Source organism: Strix aluco, chromosome 26 (assembly GCF_031877795.1).
Source record: "Strix aluco isolate bStrAlu1 chromosome 26, bStrAlu1.hap1, whole genome shotgun sequence".
Taxonomy (NCBI): domain Eukaryota; kingdom Metazoa; phylum Chordata; class Aves; order Strigiformes; family Strigidae; genus Strix; species Strix aluco.
Genome location: NC_133956.1, coordinates 4,046,126 through 4,067,771, shown reverse-complemented (window position 1 = coordinate 4,067,771; position 21,646 = coordinate 4,046,126). Strand labels below are relative to the sequence as shown.

The 21,646-nt window shown below is 51.3% G+C and overlaps 2 protein-coding genes across 12 annotated transcripts; one reads left to right on the top strand and one right to left on the bottom strand.

Annotated features, from left to right (window-relative positions):
• The first annotated feature begins 634 nt into the window (after nt 1-634).
• On the top strand, nt 635-10,086 carry LOC141915619 (membrane progestin receptor alpha-like). Of its 9 annotated transcripts, none has more exons than XR_012620988.1 (5): nt 4,403-5,690; nt 5,985-6,120; nt 7,861-8,839; nt 9,202-9,386; nt 9,554-10,086. XR_012620988.1 is itself a non-coding variant. In XM_074807325.1 (4 exons), exon 4 carries the CDS (start codon nt 3,365-3,367, stop codon nt 4,403-4,405), a length of 1,041 nt encoding a protein of 346 aa, XP_074663426.1. In that variant the 5' UTR covers nt 636-1,005; nt 1,708-1,915; nt 2,463-2,539; nt 3,326-3,364; the 3' UTR covers nt 4,406-4,663. The 9 variants fall into 9 exon arrangements, 6 of the variants coding, with proteins under 6 accessions (XP_074663428.1, XP_074663426.1, XP_074663425.1 ...); XR_012620987.1 differs by having other exon boundaries at nt 9,549-10,086; XM_074807325.1 differs by lacking the exons at nt 5,985-6,120; nt 7,861-8,839; nt 9,202-9,386; nt 9,554-10,086 and adding exons at nt 636-1,005; nt 1,708-1,915; nt 2,463-2,539 and having other exon boundaries at nt 3,326-4,663.
• Nucleotides 10,087-10,204: 118 nt separating this feature from the next.
• Nucleotides 10,205-21,555, bottom strand: MTFR1L (mitochondrial fission regulator 1 like). Of its 3 annotated transcripts, none has more exons than XM_074807328.1 (8): nt 21,454-21,555; nt 21,135-21,252; nt 20,063-20,167; nt 19,263-19,372; nt 18,194-18,405; nt 14,964-15,276; nt 12,482-12,656; nt 10,205-11,141 (listed from the first exon to the last, which is right to left on the bottom strand). In XM_074807328.1, the coding sequence occupies exons 2-8, from the start codon at nt 21,147-21,149 to the stop codon at nt 11,061-11,063; spliced, it is 1,011 nt and encodes a 336-aa protein (XP_074663429.1). In that variant the 5' UTR covers nt 21,150-21,252; nt 21,454-21,555; the 3' UTR covers nt 10,205-11,060. The 3 variants fall into 3 exon arrangements, with proteins under 3 accessions (XP_074663429.1, XP_074663431.1, XP_074663430.1); XM_074807330.1 differs by having other exon boundaries at nt 14,964-15,096; XM_074807329.1 differs by lacking the exon at nt 12,482-12,656.
• Between the last annotated feature and the right edge of the window lie 91 nt (nt 21,556-21,646).

Sequence of the window (21,646 nt, the reverse complement as noted above, 5' to 3'; positions counted from 1 at the left end):
TAATGGCCCATATCAACCGTGTGTGAGCTGAGAGCATGAGGCAGGGGTCAGGATCCACCCGGGGAGGGGCAGAGGACAGGGGAGTAGAGCTGAACTTTGAGACAAAGGCTTGAACCCACCACATGATGCGCTTATGAAAGACATTGAGTGTCTCTAGTCCACGTAATGGAGGTTTAAGTGATCACTGGATCAGTTCCTGTAGACAAGATCAGGCATAATTAGCAATCCAAAAACCCCAGCTCTTCCTTTTAATATATTTACCTGCTGAGAAAGTGTCCCAAATTCTGTGTGGGGGTTTCCCCCATCTTTTCAGGGCGTGGGGGAGGAGGATGACAGCACTGCCAAACCCCAAATGGCGTTGAGAGCACAAAGAGACGTTAAATGTGAGGTTTTGACTTGCCAAAGCTGTCAGATCTCAGCTCGGGGCCTTCTGTTCCCTTGTCTTAGTTCTGCCTTATGTGGCTGCCTGTGTTAGGCTTAACTGGAGCTTAATGCTCAGGGCCTGAGCTTAGTCTGGTTCCTCTGAGAGCTGCTGGGGGGAAATGGAAGTTTTAGGGGGTGGGAATGAGACTGGGGGATGCAAATAAGGAGAGGATGGTAATGATCTGAGAACAGAGTAAGGGGGGGGAAGTAGCACGGAGGAGGTGGTGCTCAGGCAGGAAAACGGAAATAATAGTCTCTGATAGGGAAAGCTGGACTATAAACAGGTTGCTTTAAAAAAAAAAAAAAGACAAAAAAGAGAGCGGTGGAGCTGTATTTCCTAGGCTAGACAGCCCGCCAGGCGGTAGCAAGTGACAATCGCAAGTGGTGTGACGGGTGTGGTGAGGGCGAGGGGAGAAGTGGCGATTCCACCCTGCTCGTGGGTGGCCGCGCGCTGCGCTGGGGGGGCCAGAAACCCGCCGCTTTACTCGCCCTCCCGTCTGTGACGGGTCCCCCGCTGAGGAGAGGAGCCCGGGCCCCGGCAGAGGGGGAGCAGCTGCACCCCGGACCCGGGGGAGCCTGGGGGTGAGCGGGCACGGAGGGTGCCGGTGCAGGGCGGGGACCGCGGCAGCCGTTGTGGGGAGCGGAACTGCGGGGGGACCGGGGGGGCTCCCCAGGGCTGGGTGGGGGGGTCCTGGGGGGCAGCTGGGGTGCTGGGAGGGGAGGCCCTGCTGACCATGACCTCCAGCTGTACCCCCTTCCTGAAGGAACATCCCCTCGGGGAAAAAACCTTCCCAGAATGGGGGGGATTGATCCCCCGCTGCCCCTGAAAGGGATTTTGGCAGGGGAGGAGGGAGAGGCTTCCCCCGGGCTGGAGCTCAGCCACCAAAAACCTGCTCGGTTTGCTCGTACCAGGGGGCTGGGTGAGCCTGTGCTCAGAGAAACCAACTGATCATGACTTTAAAAACCCCCCATATTTGTGTTTTAGAAGGCTAAATGCAGATGTATGCAGGGAGCAAACAGGCATGTCAACAGCTGGGGGCTGAGTCTGTATCATTAAGTAAAAATTCAGCAGGGTGGGTGGATGCTGCCGGAGAAAGGAAATGCTCCGCAGGATATACCAGGCAACGTCACGGACATCTCGGAGGTACGTGGAGGGTGTTATTCAGACAACGAGCCAGGTGAATGATTTCCAGCCCCGCGCAGGATGTGCTCCGTCCGTAACCCAGCATTGCTCCAGGCTCCATAGCTAGGAAGAGCTTTGCAAATTAAGTCCTGCTCCAACAGGTTCTGGAGGACCCGAGGTAAACACCGCTCCCTCTCCTGCCTCGTGCTTGGCTGCTCCGAACGCGGCTTTTCCCGCTGCTTTGGCCACAGCGTCTCCCTGAGCAGACCCGGGGGTGCCTCGCCCGGAGGATTTTGTCTTCTGGCAGCTGTGACGGGGTCAGGTGGATTCTGGAGCTGAGCCCCCTCCCAGGCATCCTCGTGGGCAGAGGTGAGTTCTCCAGGCAGCACAAGGGTAACGTTTTCTTCCAAACTGCCCGTTGAATTTTGGTCAAAATAGCTTAATTTGGGAAGTTCTGCTTTTGCCCCCACCTCCCCGGCAGGACTCAAGGCTGTTTCAGTTCAGCACAGTAGCTGCAAGTCCGGAAGAGGTTTATGAAGTTAATTTTTCACTGGCAGCCTGCGCACGTTGCAGTGTTACAGGAGGGTTTAAGAGGCCAGGCGGGGGTCAGGATTGCCCTCTGCGAGGTGCTGCCCTGAGCCAGGTCGCTTGTTTTTGACGTGGAGCCTCTTTAACCAGGCGAGGTGGGAAAAGAGCATTCCAGAGGGAAGCCGAGCACCAAACAGTCTGTTTTTATCTGCATCTGTGCTCCTCAGCTTCAGGCAGGCAGGAGTTACAGAGACCCATCTCCTCCATTTTGATGAGGAAATTACAGAGATTTTTTAAAATAAACAGTCCCATTCTCTCCTCCTCCCATTCCCAAACTTTGAAGAGCTTTTCCTGTCTGAGCTGTCCCTGAAATGACTGCACTTGCCAGGAGTTGAAGCGTAAATCAGCGCTGGAGTTGGACGGGAATCGGGCTGATTTCTTCAGAACTTGTCTGAGCAAGAGCAGGTAAAGAGGGGGGGAAAGCTCCTTTCGAGCACGTTCTGTTCAATATGTTTTTAAGGCTGTCGTGAGAAGGCAGAAGGCGGCAGCAAGGCTGCCTTTATCTTGGAAAGGACAGCAGCTTCAAAAATGTAAATATGGAAATGCTTGCTCGCAAAGATTACGCTGTCGGACCTCAGTGATGCAACAGGGTGAGCTCACTTGAGCTGTGTTGTTTTTGTGCAAAGCCGCGTGGAAAATCGGGAGCTGAAAAAAGATGGTAAAAACTCTAACGCAGAAGTTACATCTTCTGTTACTGGCGTTAGTGACTCACGTTCTCGGGTGCACCCCTCGTGAGGCAGGGCAGGTCGTCCCACCGCTTGTGGGACAGCAGCTCGTTGTTATCTGTACAGACAGATGCTGCAAACAGGCTACAAAGAGGAAAATTTGGGCTGCTCCTGGAGCAGGAAGGGGTGGGCTAGGAACTGATGCTCCTGGTGTGTTAATTATTGTGTTAATTAACCCCGTACTGGTGTCTTCTACCTCTGTACTCCTCCAGACAGTCTGTCGCCTGTGCAGCGTGGGGCACTCCAGGGGTTCTTAAATCTCCCTTCAGCCTCCTTCCCATGACTGGTTTTGGTGATTCTTTTATTTCAGCTATGAGGCCATTCTCCAGTCACGCATGATTTTATGTATCTGGAAAAAAAACCCAGACAAAGCATTCAAACTGCCCCTGCTTGTTGATTTTTTTTTTTTTTTTTTTTTTTTTTTAAGTCTCTATTAAATCCCACAGCAAAACTTTCCTTCCCAAAGGTCATTCTGCGCGGCAGGGATCTAGAGTTCAGCTGCATCATGGCAACGGTCGTCACCGAAAAGCTCAGCCGCCTCTTCATTAACGTGCGGCAGGTCCCTGCGCTGCTGGCCCCCCTCTCTCCCTCCACCGTCAGCAGTTCGGAGGTGCCAAAGGTTTTCTGGAAGCCCTACATCCACACCGGCTACCGGCCCGTGCAGCAGACCTGGCGTTATTACTTCTCGACGCTCTTCCAGCAGCACAACGAAGCCATCAACGTCTGGACCCACCTGGTGGCAGCGCTGATCCTGCTGCTGCGGTTCCAGCAGCTCTCGCAGCGGGTGGATTTTGGGCAGGACCCGCACGCCCAACCCCTCCTCATCATCATCGCGGCGTCCATCACCTACCTGACGTTCAGCACCCTCGCTCACCTTCTGCAGGCGAAATCTGAGTTCTGGCACTACAGCTTCTTCTTCATGGACTACGTGGGGGTCGCCATTTACCAGTACGGCAGCGCTCTGGGACACTACTACTACACCATCGAGCCAAGCTGGCACGAGAAGATCAAGGGGTTTTACATGCCGGCGGCTGTCCTGTTAGCGTGGCTGTCCTGCGCCGGTTCCTGCTACGCCAAGTACCAGTACCACCAGTCCGCTCGCCTTCTGAGCCGGCTCTGCCAGGAGCTGCCCTCCGGCCTGGCCTACGTGCTGGACATCAGCCCCGTGGTCCACCGCATCTACACCGCCCCGCCCTCCGAGCAGGCTGACCCGGCCCTTCTCTATCACAAATGCCAGGTGCTGTTTTTCCTTATTGGTGCCTTTTTTTTCTCGCACCCTTACCCCGAGAAGTGGTTCCCTGGGAAATGTCACTTTTTCGGGCAGAGCCATCAAATTTTTCACGTGTGCCTGGTGCTCTGCACGCTGGCGCAGATCGAGGCGGTGGTGTTGGACTATGAGTCCAGGCGACAGATCTATTCCGCTCTCCAGGGTGATTTGGCGCACAACTTCTCTGCCCTGTGCCTCTTCACTGTGACCTGCTCTGTCCTCACAGCCACTTACATGGCCCGGAAGGTGAAGAACAAGCTGAGCTTCAAAGAAGAGTAAGAGCCTTGAAGGAGAAGCAGGTGAGCTCACCCAAAGGGCTTATCTGCAGCCAGCTGTGGCCATGCCCGCATGAATCTGGCCACAAACCTAGAGAAGAGGAATGAAACGCTTCGCGAACTGTTAAAGCAGCAGTGTTCTCTGTAGGGAGGGGAAAGTAAGAGCTGCTTTTTATGCTTTTTTAATTCAGTTCCAGCTTGCTCTTAAAATGGTACACTGGTTTAATTCACATGTCTGAATAAACAGTTGGAACAAAATGTTGTTAGCGCTGCAGCCCGGAACCCGGACAGTGGTGGGCTGGGAAGGGTTCCTGGAAGGCACCAGGTCTCACAGCAGAAGGTAAGGGGACACTGTCCAGCCCCTGGTTAGGGGTGGCAGAATCTAACCCAGGGAAACAGACCGAGGTGAGCTTGTATAAACCACAACCAAGGGCAGCGAATGTGTTTAATAACATTTCAAGCCCTTTTTGTACAGCTTAGGGAGCTGTACGGAGCTCTCAGCGCAGTGACGGGGCCCTGTCCCTTACCTGGGGCAGTGAGAGGAGAGGCAGCGCATGGCTGGGGTTGGTGGGGGGAAGGCTGAGCCCCAGGGCACTGACAGGGACCCCCCCACCCTCCTCGCAGTGGCGATGCGGCCCCGGGGCGGTGGCTGTGGTGGTTTGAAGCGCCCAACCCTGATCTGAGCAGGGCAGGAAACTGCAGGGCCTGGGGCTTGTAAAGACAAAGCGAGAGGGGCTGGGAGGTGTCTGGGAACGAGCTGGGCTGGGGGCAGGAGAGCAGCTGAGGGAGGGGAGAGCCCCGCTGTGATGTGTTGTGCTACTCCCCCCCTGACCCGCACAGCAGCCCCGCCGGCTTCTCTGCGGGCGCTCGGCCCCCTCTTGCCGAGGAGCGTCTGCCACCAGCCCCCGCCACCATCGCTTCCCCTCAGCGGCCGCCGCCCCGGCGCCTTATATAGCGCACGGCCCGGAGTGGGCGGGGCTCCACCTGCCGCTCATCCCGTCCCGCCGCTCGGATTGGTCCCTCCCTGCGGCGAGCGCGCGCGGTGACCGTTGGCGGGCGGGAGCTCGGCGGGAAGCGGGAGCGAGGCCGGAGCCGGCGGCTGAGGGAGCGCCCGGGCCCGGCTCCCCCCGGCGCGGCCGCGCTGCCCTTCCCCGGGGCCCTGCTCGGCGCCGGCAGCCGCACGGAGCCGCCCGGTGCCGGGGATGAAGCGTAGGGGCGGCGCGGCCCCGCGGGCCGGGGCTTGCGATGTCTGGCTGGACACCGCCGCGCTGAAGCAGAGCGCGGCTCAGGTGGGGGCCGGAGGGGTTGGGGGCTGCTGCGGTCCCGGGAGAGCGTGTGGCTCCCGTGGAGCGGGAGGTGCGGTGGGGCGGGAGTTAGGAGAGGCTGTTGCGGGAGTATTTCGGGAGGTGCGAGGGGGACGTGACTCCCGTGGGCCCCTTCCGACCTCAGCCATTCCGTGATGGTGTCACAGGAGGAGCTGAAGCGTTTAACAAAGGCGGGAGCTATGCCATGACGCTGGAAGAAGAGTAGAATTGTTTTTAATGGCCTATATTTGCTTTCCACTTGCTTCTTTCCCTACCCAGTCTCTCACAGCCAAGTCAAAAGTCTCTAGTCGAATTCTGGGACAGAAGCACGCCGCAGTCGCTGTCACGCAGACGGGAGCCTCTCGGCCACGCGCCAGGCAAACCACCATCCCCACCTTCTTCAGCTCGCAGACAGGTAACGTGGGCCAGCCTGTGCCCCTGGAGGAAGGGAGTTTCAGGCTGTAGTAGGAAACCCATCTCGCTTTATTTCTTGGCAGCTTTACTAGGCAGAAAAGTGCATTTTCTAGTGAAGAGGGTAAAGGTTAAAAGTTTGAACTCCCAGAAAGAATTTTATTGTGAGGGTTAATGTGAATGCAGGCACAGTTTACAGTGTTAGACTGTCACAGCCAGTCTTCACTGGAGGGCAGTCTGAACTCTCAATAACGCACCGGGCTTTACTCCTGACAAAACTGGGGGTTTCAGTGGAACACTGGGCAGCCTGGCTCAGCCCAAGCGCGACTACAAACCGCCCAGTTCTGGGTTGTCCGATGGTATCGTGTAAAGGACGATCTGAGGAGGGGGGAAAACACCCCTTCGGCCGGGGCTGGGTGTGCTCTGGGCAGGAGCAGCGGGCCCAGTGCTGGCTGGGGGCAGCTCTCCCTGCCCCGGGACAGGGCAGCACCCAGGGCGTCACATGCTGGGTTTATTCTAAACAATAGCAGCCCTAAATTGTTGGTTCAATGCCCTTGGAAGAACAGTATTGCTGGAAATGAAAATTAATGTTACTTGGTTCAAGCAGCCTCCCTGTAAGAGGAAACAGCAGGAGGTGAGCGAGGAAAGCTTTTTATTAAGGGTTGGACAAAGCCTTTTCTAGAGAATGTGATGTTTAAGCCTAACTGAACCAATGAAGGAATCACAAAGGAACTGGAATATTTAAGCTAATTAAGCCAACTCACAACCTCCTGTGCTTTTGAGGCTGCTTTTGTGCTCTGGAATACAAGAAACTGGGATTTGTCCGTGGGTCTCAAATTAACAAATGTGGAGGGAAGTGAAATGGAGGCAGCCACCAGCAGTGTAGGATTGTGGAGTTGTTTGTACACCGCGGGCCGTGTAACGGCTGGTTCATCCACACTGAACTACGTTAGTGGTAAGCAGAGGAGAGGAAGCATTGCATAAATTGTATAATTTAATTATCTGGCAGAATTTTTGTGTTGTGACAGGGCTATTGATGGTTTTTGCTTTCGATCTGTTATTCCTACTCCTTTTGAATGTGTTGTGTGCTTTCCTTTTTTTTTATTCCCTCAATTGATTGCATTTACTTATTCACTGTGTGTGGTGAATTCATTGAATGCTGCTGCTGCTCATCCAAGGTCTGTAGGATTTAAGATGCTGGAATATTTACTTTCTTTTTTTTTTTATTTAGCTTATCCTGAATTGAGGATGACCTTGCTTATATCGAGAAGTTATATTAGATTTTAAATGGTTTCAGAACCAAATGTGGGACTTGCTGCCTTCATCAGGCAAGGGATTCACGCTGTAGTTTCATGGTGGAGTTTTTTGGGGTAACTCTTGAGCTGCTGCTTTTAAAGGGAATGTCATAGGTGAACTGCCTGGAGAGCTGAGGGGAGGAGGGCAGAGAAGCCAACGACGAGCAGCTGGAGGTGCAGCTCTTGCACCTCACCGGAGGGAAGCTTATGTTTTTGAGCTGCTCCAGCGCTTCAGGCTGCTGTTGCGTCGCAGCCTCGGCAGCACAAATACAGGTTGTTGCGAGGCGGCGGCGGTGCCGCTCTGGTGCGGAACAGTCTGTGGCACGACTCAAAGGAGCAGTAAAATGGCAGTTCTGAGTCAGGCAGCAAGGAATGGTGCTGTGGGTAGTGATAACCCTGAGAAATGTGAGTGCCAGCTCTGGCTGTAACCACTTCCGTGTTGTTTTCAGATCAAACAGACAAAGAAAACTTCAGGCCATCTCCTTTCATCCTGAATAAAAACTCTAAAGAAAAAGGTATTTCTCTGGCTGCTACCCCTGTGAAGATCTTGGCTTTGCCACAGATGGAGGAAGCCCAGAAACAATCCTTCGGGTTCGGGGGGACGGTGCAGGTGACACCCCAGCGCCGTGCACGGGCAGCGCCGGCCTCGCCACCTCCTGTGCCAGGCTCCTGGTTGTTACCGGCGGAGTCCCACAGCCCGAGCGAAGCCTCCTGTGGGCCGGGGGAGGATTCGTGCTGCTTCAGCTTCACCCAGGATTCAGAGGGCAACCGGATCATCGCGCACAGAAACGATTTATCTGATTTATCGGCTGGAGAAGCTGTTTCAGAGGGCGGGATAACGGAGCGAGAGAGGCGGCCGCCCCCAGAGGAGGCCCAGACCAGGCTGGATTTCCAACCAAGACTTGGTGCAAACCAGAACAAGAAACCACACCACTCGAGTAGTGTTGATTCCTTAACTGATTTCTCTGAAACTGAGAATATAAATCCTACTCTAACAGGAGACAGTACCTGGGCTGCCGGGTTTTATTCATCTCCACACCGAGCAGCTGGAGTGCAGCCCCTGCGCGAGCGCAGCCGCAACGCTGGCGCTGCCTCGGCCGAGGGCGGTGAGGTGGGACGGAGCAGTCCCTGCAGGCAGCTCTTCACCCAGGATTCGGAGGGGAACAGAGTCATCGCCCACCGCTGCCGGAACGCCCCACCGCCTCGCCAGCACGAGGGCAGCTCTCGCAGGCAGCTGCCCAACTCTCCCTGCGAGGGCCGCTCCGGCGCCGCCGCGGGGGAGCAGCGGTTAGAGGTGTGCTACGAGTCACTGTTCACGCAGGACTCGGAGGGGAACAGGGTGATTAAACACTGATCAGGGACCTTGCCTAGTGCTGCCTCTGTGACTTCTTGTGAAGCCTTTTTTGGTGAGAAAGTGTTGGGAATTAGGTAAGTGTACCCATTGTTTCTATATGTGTGGTCTAGCCAGTAGATGCACTAGATCTGTGCAACAGGCAGGACTTTGTTGTTCTCTCAAATTTTGCTTTAATAAAAATTTTAAAGGAATGTTTATAATGGTTTTGCTGTTTCAATCCTGATCGGCGAAGGCCTGGCTTTAGTCCTGCCTGGTGTTCACGTAACGTGGTGCCGTCTGGCCTGAAGGAGCCCACTGCTAACAAGCATGTCCGTGTTTCTTAGGATCCTGGAAGTCCAAATTTAAAGGTTTTCTGGGCTTGGCTTAGGAACCACGCTGTCTACTTCATGCTAGCTGCCTCGAGGAAGCACCGGGCTCAGCTACATTCTTATTTCAGGACTGCGGTTGTGCCACCCCTGTACGTGGGGGCGTGTGGCGGTGACAGGAGGTTCACGGGTCGGTGACCGCGCTGCAGGGGCCATCGCAGCGCTGAACTGCTGCTGCCAGACTGACTTACCCGGGGTTTGAAGTGAGGAAGGCTCTGACAAAGAGGAGGAGCTCTGAGAGCGCCGGCCCTTCTGGGTAAGTCTGGACTAATCCTGACGTTGGACTCCTGGCTCTTTCAGGGGCGGGATGCACCGAGGCAGGGCAGGGGAGGGGGGCTGCAGCTGAGCCGTGCTCCCTGCGGCTTGTTCAAGGCCGTCATTTTGGAGGGGTGTGCTTTAAATTCTGTCTGTTCTGAAGTGCAGGGACCAGCTGCTCCCAAACCCCGGGGGTCACGAGCCACAGAGTCCATCTGCCACCAGGATCATGCTCCAGAACAACCACCTGCTTTGTCAGCAGAAACAGCCCACTTTTTTACTTTTTTTAAAATGTCAAGTATGTCTTTAACAGTGTAAGCGCTGCCCTTTAAGACATCCTGACTGTCCTGTTGGGCCAGAATTTCAGTACAATAGATCTGACAGGTGTTAGGTCATAGGCCAGAAGTTAATTGTGCTAACGGGCTCTTGGATCCAGCCTGCATGTGCCCGGGACCAGGGACTCCTGGGTGCAGCTCCGTCCTCTCCCACCAAACCCTTACGCAGAGGAGCCTCACTGGGACAGAACGATCGTGTCACCCGGGAGGGGAGAGCTCTGTCAACTCTCTACAAAAGTGATTAAGTCATAAATGGCTCTCTCTGCTTCCCTGCACTGGGTGGCCAGAGGCAGTGCAAGCCTCTTCTCTCACTTTTAACATAATTTTTCAAGGGCTGATTAAGAAAATCCTTCAGCTGCAGCACTGCCAGCCCCTGCTTCAGCTGCAGCAGCTGAAATTCCACCCCCTGAAGCTCCCCAGGGATCCCCCCCCCCACTGCTGGTGTGTTTGGACATCTGCACAACCATAATATCAAGGACAACCATTGTCTTATTAAGGCTCCATTTTATATAAAGGAAAAAAAAATCATAAATACAGCCATGAGGAACATTGCAGAGAATGTGTAGCTGAAGGAAACCTTCAGTGAGAACTGCAGCCACAGACAATGCCAAGTTCCTTCTGCCCTTCTCGGCCGCCAGCTCTTGCGGTGGGTGCTCAGTTCTTAGCATTGGTGGTTCAATAAATAGACCTTCTGAATGCTAAATAAAATACATTGTCTGAATACAAGGACTATTAATGAAACATTCAATTACTGGCAAGAAATTAAGGCCATTCTGTCATGCAACTGTGGGGATCCCTTAGGCGTGACTGAGCGGTTTGATCGCTGCAGTTTCATCCTCCCGCGGGCTCAGAGCTGCCTCTGACCGCTGTGAGTCCAGCACCTCCTTACCACCAGCACTAATTAGCTGGTTCTCAGCACAGAAAGAACTGGATGTCCGACATCCCTTTATACTGGAAATGGTAAGTTATATTTACGGGCTGTTATACGTTAATGCTTAGTTTGAACCTAAGGAAAATCGTAGGTAGAAAGAACATCCTCCAGCAGCACTCATTGCACTCGTCAGAAGACCCTTATCAATAATCAACATCAAAATACAGGTGGAAAAGAATTTCCATCTTCTTAAAAAGATTTTTCTTAAATATAACAATACATGGAAAACACATCAAATCCATAGGGGCTTTCCTAAGTGTCCAGTGCAGAAACCATTTCTAATTAATAAAAGAGGCAAAAGGCTCAATCCTTAGGAAGGCAGCTACTGTGCAGAAAATTCTGGGAGCATAACACTTTTGCTTACGAAGTTTAATGACAGTAACATCATTTCTCCTTCAGGGCCAGATCTTCATCCTTTAGGGCAAATTTTCTTCTCAGAACTTCTGCTATAAGAACGGCCGGGTCTTCCTCCTTCATTGACGTTCGGTTTCTACACAGAAGACAAAAGCACAGGGTATTAATAAAGAGAAGTGCCAAAATTGATGGTTTACAGCTCTGATGAGAGTCTTTAAGTATTTTTCTGCAGCCTTTGTCATCAGCTTTTGTCACAAGTGGAGGAGGTGCAAGAACAACAAAACAAAGTAACAAAAAGCAGCCAAAAATTCAGCTTTCATGTTGGCTTAAAAACCTGGAGCTCCTCTTGTGGATCAATGGGTATCCTGAAAATCTTGGCATCAAAGCCCTTTATAATTTTCATTCAACTGTGTTAATAACAAGTAAGTAAAATAAAACTTCATTAATTATTTCCAGCCTACATCCCCTCAATATAAAGCTAAAAGTGGTGTGGTGGTTGAGTTGATTTGCTCTACAGTGGATGGACGCTTTCATATTTAAATATGGGTAATTACTGGTAATTTCAAGGGGGCTGGTACACACTTCCCTCTGCTTAGCTACTGCACATGAGTTTTTCTGTAGCATTCTATTATCAAAGCCTCCTGCCTCTTTCTGCAAGTTCAAACACACAGTTCACATCAGAAGTGTTAGTGAGTTTATTTGACAGGAAGCCAAAACCCAGTTCCTTTTCGTCAGGTTTCACCAATTGCTCGCTAAGGTTTTATTTAGAACCTGTAAGAATAATAATAATTTCAGAGTTTAACTTTTTTTTTAAATAGCTGAATTCCTCTCTTGGTCAGAAAACATTCTGGGTGTTTTACACATTCCAGTAAGGAAAAAATCCCCCCGGAGTGTTTCCGTATGTGTTAGGGAGGGGCTTGTTCTCAGCTGAGCTCTGTAAGATGTCGCTGAGCTGCTCCCCGTAGCCCTTAGCACTGTGTCACGTTTCTGTCTGAAGCAAGTTCTTTGTTCACAGTTGTATAAATTCGTCGCCATTTGAAAGATGATTCTGTAGCCAGAAGCAGGTGCCTTTGACTTCATCCAGATGGAACTGTTTCTTCCGAAAAGGGTGTGGAGAAAAACCAGAGCTGTGGGGCTGGAGCCCTCCCCAAACCCTTCCACAGGCAGAGCCGAGAATTCAGTTACCCGAGTGTCCATCAGCTGCCTCGGAGGAGGGACGGGGAGAGAGGAGCAGCCAGAGGAGGTGACACAGCCCCGCTGCAGCCTCTCACAAGAACCTCTCCAGGATGAGCGAAGAGACAGAGAACCCCCAGCGGGGTGAGAAAAGGACCCTCTCCTACCACAGGGCACAAGCGTCCTGCAGCCAGCAGCAGAGCAGGGAGCACAGCAGCCCCCTTCCACGCCACAGCCTCTTCCAAAGGGCCAAGGAAATCATTGTGGAAAGGTGAAGTTGTTCAGTCCCAGGGTAGTACTTACAAGTAGAAGTGTCCTCCCAGTCCGAGTCCCTGTGTTTAACCCCCAGCGGGCGCAGGGCCCGGCCACTCCCCCGGCCCAGGGCAGCGTAGCTGCTGCGCCAGGCTCTAGTTCCCGTTTGTTGGAACACGCACGTTTCCGCAAAGCGTTTCCCACTCGTTCCTGAAGCTTCCAAGGCCTAAACAGGAGCATCAGAGAAGCATCTGTGTCAATAGCTCATTAAGCATCACCTACCATCACCCACTGGATGAGTCCTGACCCCTGCGCCAGCACGAGGGCTCTGTGTAACCCAGGAGTAGAGCTGTAGGAGCACTGCACCGACACTAGAGGATGGTGTCTAGGACGTAAAGCTCATCAAGTAATGAACATCAGGGATTTATTTAATGTGATTCTTCAAACAGCTTTAATTAAGCTGTAATAACTGCAGCCTAAAACATCACTGTTGCATGTAGGAGGCAATTAGAGGCTGAGAAACAGGTGAGAGGAAAATGGTTCAGCTCCAGCAAGAAACAATCTCAAGCTTTCCTATTAAAGCCTTCCTAGTCTTGTGGCAAGCAGCAGAAGGGGCAAGTGCCACCCAGCTCCCGGCTACTCAATCAGGCCCTCGCAAGGGGAAGAAGAGGTCCTGGGGATTCAGTTCCTTTGGCTGCCGTCCCCCCAGGTACAACCCCCTCGCTCTCCCCCCTCTCCTGTAACGCTGAGAAGAACCAGCGCTGTTGGTAAATCCTTCCTTTGTGCACAAGTCATCTCTCCCTCCCACTCACTCCCACAATACCGGCAAGATCAAACACCTTCATCCATTAGTGGCTGTTCTCATATGTTCTGTTGAGGAAATGAAAGTCAAATTATGACCCATTGTGTCCCTGTCACCCACACGCTGCTTTTCACAGCCTCCCCCAGCCAGCACCTGCCTCCTCGTGACGGGGCCAGCGCTGGCAGAGCTGTGCCAGCACACCCAGGCGTGGATCAGAAATGCCTCCCATTTCCCTCCCATAATCTGTATTTCTACAAGTTTCTTCTTCCCCTGAATAATGCACATTTCCCTGTCTTCATCTGACACAGATGGCAGCAGTTTTCTTACCCTAGAAAGCCTGCTTCCACATGGCTGACATACCAGTCAGCACTAATTACAAGACTGATGATTACCTTGTTACATGTGAATGCTTAGTCCTAGAGGTACACGTGTTTCTGATAAAGTTAAAACATTACGTGTCACAGCCTGAAGCATCCACAGGCTTTTCTAGACCGAATAGAGCCAGTGAATGGCCACTGGAATGGCAGTTACAGTCCTAACGGGTTAAGTTACCCAAATGGGTTAAGTTTTTAAGTTACCTAAAGCCTGACCCAGACCCCCGCTGAGCCAAGGTGGGGGGTGCACACAACAGGAGGATTTTTCTTGAGAATTCTCTCTGCCTAATAATTCAGAATTATTTTTGGATGCCCAAAGCTTTGCAACAGACAGGAAGAAAGAAGAGGAGCAATTCGTCTGCGGTCCATGAATCCTACTCACCCCCATGGAAGATTACAGGCATTTATAGAAAGCAAGTGAGCGTTTAAGATTTGAGCACTACTTAACACTTGGGAACACAAGAGCAAAAGGCTACGTTGTGTGAATTATGGATGTGTGATACCGTACTGACATTCTGGATGCAAGCTGAACATATTTCTTCTCATTTGACTATATAATTTTTTCAGTGCTGAGAATTTAAGTTCTTTTAAGCTGAATTAGGCATAAAAATTGTGAACAGCCGTCACACAACGTGTTATTTTTGGCCAGGAATTTTACTCACACAACATAACGGCTGGATAGATCTTTGGGCTGAAAAATGTGTGAACTTTATCCCTGTGCCTTCCCACGTGAAGCGAAGGCGGTTCAGGCAACGTTAAAGAAGCTCCTTTATCAGCGGGGCAGAATCCTGCCTCAGCCGCGCCGCAGCTGGCAGGTCAGCGTGGGGCCTTCTCGTGATCCATGTGTAAACTCGTCATGAGACAAGTGAAAACTCCCACTGCCCACGCTCAGAGCTGGGCCAGATGCAGAAGCTGAGAAGCTGAAAAAGCCGCCGAGCTGCCCAACCACTTGGGTCCGTGTGACAACTGAGCAGCAGCACCTGGGCCCGCGGGACGCAGAGCGCGCGGGGCCGCCCTCGCTCCCACGGCTGCCAGCACACGTAGTGCTGGTTTTCATCAGGGCAAACAAGATTTTTTTTTTTTTTTTTTTTCGGGTGAACAAGGTGAAACAGCCAAACATTGTGCTAATTGGTTTCAGTTCCTCTCCATTGCTTTCTATCCAGGTGGGTCAGCCATCAATAAAAAAATCCCCAGAAATGCATTCGCAAGTTCTACTATAAACAGGTATTTCCCCCCTGTAAATCATGAATAAAGAGCAGCACCAACAAGCAGTGAATGCAACGTCCAGTGTCTACAATGATCTGACAGACAAAAAAAAGAGATAAAATAAAATCGAGAGGGTTCAGGAAGCACTTACAAGTCTTTGCTCTGCTTCATCCTATGAATGTCTTTAAGGATGCCCATCATGTCGGCAAAACTGCTGGCCTTTGAGAGAGACACAGAATCTTCCTCGTCAGGATCCTTCGGGTCTGGTTTACAACACTCGGAGGCTGCAGAACAAAGCATGGAGACTGACGGGAGCTCGGGGCTTTCGAGTTCTGCCTCCTCCTCTGTGATATCACTAATGACAAAGGAAGTTGTAGATTGGAAAGAGGGTCCAAAACAAGGTAAAGGAGAAGATGCATTTGAACTTCCTGGAGATAGTAAGTCTGGTGTTAATGAAGCAGAAGCTGAAAAAGAAAACAGTATGGGTGGATAGATAAACTCATACCAAACCATGTAGGTATTTTTTTCCCCAGAACAACAGAATGTAAATCAAGAGGCATCATCAGCCAGCCTCCCCCATGCTACGAGAAAACAAATTCATCCTGTTCTCTGTTACCCTCCGTGTTGGCAACACAAGCCCTTCTCCAGTACCTTTTACCCCACCGACCCCCTTGTGTCTCTCTGCTCCGATCGTGCCCATCACTGTCTCACCCCTCCAGGCCAAACCCTGCACCCCGTCCCTGCACAAGTCAGGTAATGCTTGCTTTCTCCATTTTTACAGCTAAGAAATAGAGGAACAGAGATTTTAGCTGCTGCTCTGGGTCACAGAGGGAGCCTGTGTCAGAATGTAGGTCTGCATTGCCTTTTCTCCTCTTTTAATTCATCACCTCGAGAACTGCTTTTCTTTTCCTTCCAGGCTCCTTCCCCCATAACCATTACACCTGGTGAGAAGGCAGAGCTGGTGCAGGAGCTCCAGCGTTTTACACTAGAGGGTCCCAGCGGTTCACTCTGTGACCGTGGGCTTTCTGGCCTGTTTTGCTTCCCATCACCACCTGTAAAATGAGAACTGCATCCACCTATTCCCCAGGGAAGGTGGGATTTATTTGCTCATGCTTTAAAATGCACCGAGGATAAGAACAGCTATATAAATTCCGAGTGTTATGAAGTGAAAATGAGTTAGATATTTCCAGTGTGAAACACAAAAGCAAAACAAGCAAAAACCCAGAAAAATGCTTAGTGCACAACTCCTTGAAAGAACCTTCCTGTACTGAAAACAAACTGTACCTTAAAGCACTAACGCCCTTGGCCTCAAGAGTAAACCTGTAGATAGTTATCAACTTCCAATTAAGGGATTTCTCTAACAGTATATAATAAAGCAGATTGCACAATATTTCTTTTTTGACATCAATCTTTCCAAAATAAGCCTGCTAAATAGTTATCTCTTTCATCAGATTACCGAGCTACAGCTAGGCCCTAAATCACAGCTCCCCATTATTGGTTTAGAGGACACAAAGTCAATACGAGCTGTTCTCAAATGCCAGCTGATAACAACCAGGCCCGTTGCTGAGTAGAGAGGGAGAAGGAAAAGGTATTAAATGATTAAATCATTTTTCTCCCATCTGGATCTCTAATTTTCCTCGTTATTACTCTGCTTGAATTAAAATGGACTTTTCTAGCACACAGCTTGAGCAACTGTAGAGCTGAGGCAACACTTTGAAGGAAAAAGTCACAGAATTTCCCATTCTTTATTCCAATTCCTCTGATCTCGCCTGAAGAAGAAAGAGGACACACGCAGCCTCTCTGAAGGGGACATCTGCAGCGCCTTGTTTTACGCTTATTCCCTGCAGAGTTGAGGGTAACGTGGCTCCCTCCCCACCCCGAGCAGCTTCATCTCCCCACGCGGCTGGCAGAGTCGAGGCAAGTGGCACACAGGACCCTGTGTGCTGTGACAGGAAACACCCGCCCAGGAGATGGGTGCTCTAAGTGTGCGTGGATCGTCCAAAACACCCAATCTCACCTCAATACCACTTTGCATGCTAAAAACATCCAATATATACTCATGTGGTGACATATTATTTACAATATCGCTATCAAGTAGATTCTCAAGAGTCCACTGACCATCACACACAACTGGAAAAAGAAAAATCTCTCCTGTAGAAACCGGTATTTCAACTAAATCAAACACCACAACTCTTGGTTCATGTTCAAATGCGTTTGTGGCCCGTGGACAGCTGGACTAAATAGAAGCTGTCACTAAAGCTGCAAGTCCATGGGGCTACGATAATCAGATGACCACGTTGTCTCTGTAGATCATGAGGGATTTGCTCTCATGCACACGTTACGTGGTGCAGCGCGAAGTAGCAATTCGGGAATTAAAATATTTGCTTTCAGATGTAGGATAAGGAAGGTTTCATCAGCCACTATTACCCATCATGAACAGGAATTAACCTGCCTGATACCACTTCAAGTGTGGCACAATCCCACTTAGTGGCTTTTTTTTTTTAAAGTTAAGGGGAAGAATTATAGGTCCTTTTCCTCTGGGAAAAGGTACAGCTGTCGTCTTGGTTATCAGCAAAACTACTCTGTGTACAAGAAACGCAGCTTTGAAGAAAAACTGTCTTCAAGGAGGACTAAATCCCTTTAGTTTGCAAAACTGTTCAATGTTTTTGAGTCGGGGACATCAACAACTCTGCCTTCTGAACACTCCATGAACAGATACCAAGGAATTTCTATCTTACTGGTTTCCACACTCTAAACCAGCCGCTGTTGCAGTGAGCCCCGTAGAACCACTGGGATTTGGATCCTACCAATTATCTTCCCATTTTCAGAGGTGAGTATACAGGAAAAGCCATGAAAGGAAGAGAAGTCTTTCCTCACGGTCCAGTTTTGTGGCTAAAACATGGCTCTTAGTTGCATACAAATTTACTGAAAGAAGTAAATAAATTGGTTCAGCTAGGCTTTCCCCCACATACCTTATTTGCTACAAAAATGGCGCTGTCCTTTTCACAGAAAAAACAAACACTGACATCTCATTCCTACCCAAATCAAGGTGTAACTCTCACTCATGGCTGACTCGGAGCAGGAAGGGCAAGAATACACCAAAAGTTCTCATGAAAAAAGGTGCTTGAGATGATGGTCAGCCTCTAGATCAAATGCAGCAAACGCAGTTATTTATTAAAAACAAGCAGGACCCCTCCAACGAAACAGACGCAGACATCTAAACACAGAACCAGCACTGAGCTGGCACCAGAGGTGGCACCTCACCAACAGGAGCCACAGCTCTGCTGGAAAACCAACACAAGTCTGCTCTGCACAGAGGAGGTAACATGGTTCACCAACAGCCCTTCTCGTTCAACAAAAAAACGCTCATTATATTCCTACCTGACTCTGCAGCGACTATTTTAGCGATCTGACTCCGAAGGTGACTCAGCTCATCCTGGAGCTCTGTTGTTCGGCTCAGTGCTGGCAAACCAGGTTTCTTCAAGGCGAGCAGCTTCTCCTCCTGCCTCCTCAGGTTGGGGACCGAAGCATTTCGCTGTATAACGGTGAAGGGACTCGGCTTCCACTTGTGCTTCAGCGGGCGAGTGTCACTTCTACAGGACAGAAACCTGTTGGTCATTTACGAAGCCCAGACCCCTCCGTGACAACAATGCTTGGCAGCGCTCTGCCTGCACCCCAGGACAGCAGAAGACTTCAACACAATAAATGAAGCCTCTGCACCACTGTGCTGTAGGTACCGCTGTAGGTACCGCCGTATAGATGCGTTGTGCTGCTGTATGTGCTCTCTCTGTGTTACAAAGAACAGAAATCATGACCCAACGGCACAAGATGTGGTGAGAAGATGCAGGGACAAAAGTCTGGGCGTGCTCATGTGGTTTCAAGTAATTTCTCTCTGGTAACCGTGTTCCCATGGCGGGCAGCGTGCTGGGTGCACACGGGGAACATCACTTACCCATTAGCTTTTGCTTCCAATCACAAAGTCCATTTTATCTTTTACAAGATATCTATTACTAGTGCCCTGCTGTAAGGACAAAAGTTCAACTAACCAGAACCAAACTCCTGGGGGCAGAACATTTAAATCCCAGGAGAACTCAACTCTTCAACCTTCTAAGCAGAAAATACCATGGATCAGGGGGGTTACTCTGCACAGATCTTTCAGTGAGTAAAACAGGGCATGGCACAGGCTCCTGGCACTTCCTACAGAATTCCTCCCAGGGTCCTTCTTTTCCCCTGTCTCTTAGGAAAAATGTTTTTCAACATGCAGCACATCAAACCTTGAGAAGACTGGAAGTTGTGATCATTTGACCAGTGTCTGGCCTATGCTGTGAGAAATGAAACAGCGTATAAAAATAAGGACCAGCGAAGAGAAAACCAACCTGACTCTGGCAATAAGGACACAAAGAGAAAACCAACCTGACTCTGGCAATAAGGACATAAAGAGAAAACCAACCTGACTCTGGCATATGTTTCTTCATCATCTGCTGCTATCCACACAATGTCTGCCAAGGTGGGGACTGGAGGGACATCATTTAAATAGAGCTCTGAAACACTCGGTAGAACCTAAAAAGAAGCGAATTACATTAAGGAGAGGGTGGTCCTGTCTCCTGAGGCCGCCCCAGCTGGGCTGCACTGGCTGTCAGAGCCTTTCTGCCCTGCCCCAGCGCAGAAGCTGCATCTGTCAGGTGTGCAACAGCAACACCACTCGGCTCCCGGAAAGGCAGCGCTTCCGCCTGTTGGCTTGGGCACGTGTCCTGGGGCGCGTTGCTGTGCTCTGCGAGGCCGAAGGGACACTGGATACAGCCCAGCACGCTGCCAAGGCCACGTGCAGCACTTTGCCACTACAAGTCCCAGAGTTGTCCTTGAGCTTAAACAGGGGTGGAAGCGTTTCCATAAACCCTGTTTTACGCTTTAGGAAACACAGGCCCAGAGGGCGTGGGGCTTGCTGGAGGTCACACAACAAAGCACTAGTTGAGCAACTCCCATGTTTCTGTCTCCTCTAGCTCCCTAACCCAGTCCACAGATGTTATTTTAGGTGGTATTTTCCTCAAGTTGCCAACGATCATTTTACAAGAACAGAATTGAAAAAAGAAGAAATAAATAAAAAAAAAATCTTAAAACCATACTGCTACATGAGTTTAGAGAATACAACTCTGCAGACACCCGGCTGACAGAGCAGCAGCTCGTGACGGTGCCTTGTCTTGCTCAAGAACAGCAGCTTCCTATCACCAAATCCCTTACGCGCCCACTTACCTCAAAGGTTGCTCTGGGACAGGGTTTTAAAGGGAGGTTTGACCCGATCCTCCTGACAACGCTGCGTGCTGAGCCGTGGGGTTTGTTCTGCCAGATGGGGATCGTCTACAAGAAGCCATGTGATATAATTCAATATTTCAAGTCAGTTGCCCTTCTTAAAATGTATTAAATTGGAAATTGTCCCATACAATCAACTCAGGAGCTCTGATCTCTGACTTATTTGTTCAGTGATACTTTTAATTAGGAACCTGCTAATAGCTATGGTCCTCGCTCCATAAAAGTGTATTTCAGCTGAACATACATGTAAGTCAGCCAGTTACTAAGGGGCATTTTGAACACGGGTGTAGTATTTTCAGGATTAAAAACTAAAAGCACTCAGTAACAGACACTGAGCTCCAAATGAAAACACACCAAAAGGAGGAAAACAGCATCATACAGGGGGCCCAGGAGAAAAATTAAATAAGCAGGAAGTCTCATTGAAAGGAACACTTGTGATCTTTAACATACTGATAAGACTCTAAGTATTTCTTGGATGATGGAAAAGTTAGTCTGCTATTTCCCGTGGGCGCCAGTGATAAGCCACAAAGTAACAGGTCTACTCGATGCCTATCCCAACAGGGCTGACAGGAGCAGCCCTGAAGGGTGTTTTCAGAAAAAGCAAATGTTTTTTTTAGCGATCTCTGGATACTTCTGAATTGGATTCAAAAGGTGGAGCGCTCTGTCCTTTGACTGTCTTCCCCTCTGCCAGTTTACAGGCTCCTGTGACAGGAGACAGCGCAACACTCTGGACAGCGAACACCACAACGACAAACTGGAATCCAAACGGGTTCTAACGCTCAGTCCACCAACAAATCCCTTAACTCATTTATTGCTGGAGCTTGTTACACACACAATGCCTGAACGCTGGCCTTATGCAGTTAAGATTCAAAATTCCTGACGTGTATTTTAAATTGAATCTCCGAGCTGGGAGCGCACTGATGCTGTGAGGGGCCCCTGGCCACGGGCGAGCCAGGGAAGGGCGGGGAAGGGGCCCGGGGGCCCGCCGGCGCGTTTCGGGCGGCGTTACACTTACGGAGTCCGCAGCCATCTCCGGCTCTGGCGGGGGCCGCCGGGGCGGGCTCAGCGCTGGGTGCTGCGGCTCCCGCGGGCGCGGACCGGGCTCATCTTACCCCGCTCCCCGCCGCTTCTCACTGGAAGACAGGAGGGACGCGCTGTGGGGGCAGGCGGCCCGCACTAGGCCCCGCCGGAGCCGAGCCGGGCCGGGCCGGGCCGGGCCCGGTCTCTCCCCACCCCACCCGCGGCCGGCAGCGAGCCCCCGTCACTCCGCTGGTCCCGGGGGTGCGGCTCGGCCCGCTCCCGCCCGCTGCCACCGCCCGGGGCCCCGCCGGTACCTGAGGGGCGGCGGCGCAGCGCAGCCCCGCTCCCGGCCGCTCCGCCGCCATCACCCGGAAGCAGAACCCGCCCCGCGCTTCCGGCAGCGCCTGCGCATGCGCCGGAGCCGCCAGGGGAAAATGGCGCCCGGCCCGCCCCCAGCCCTTCCCACCTCCCCGCTCCCCCAAACCCGGCCTAGCCGCCCCCCGCCCG

Excerpts from the sequence above, each read along its gene's own strand:
- LOC141915619 (XM_074807320.1), top strand. The coding sequence starts at position 5,604 with ATGAAGCGTAGGGGCGGCGCGGCCCCGCGGGCCGGGGCTTGCGATGTC. Across the intron at positions 5,691-5,984 it reads TGAAGCAGAGCGCGGCTCAG|TCTCTCACAGCCAAGTCAAA; the intron begins GTGGGGGCCGGA and ends TTCCCTACCCAG. Across the intron at positions 6,121-7,860 it reads CTTCTTCAGCTCGCAGACAG|ATCAAACAGACAAAGAAAAC; the intron begins GTAACGTGGGCC and ends TGTTGTTTTCAG.
- MTFR1L (XM_074807328.1), bottom strand. Across the intron at positions 19,373-20,062 it reads GTCCCAGAGCAACCTTTGAG|GTTCTACCGAGTGTTTCAGA; the intron begins GTAAGTGGGCGC and ends GCTTCTTTTTAG. Across the intron at positions 18,406-19,262 it reads GAAACATATGCCAGAGTCAG|AAGTGACACTCGCCCGCTGA; the intron begins GTTGGTTTTCTC and ends TCTGTCCTGTAG.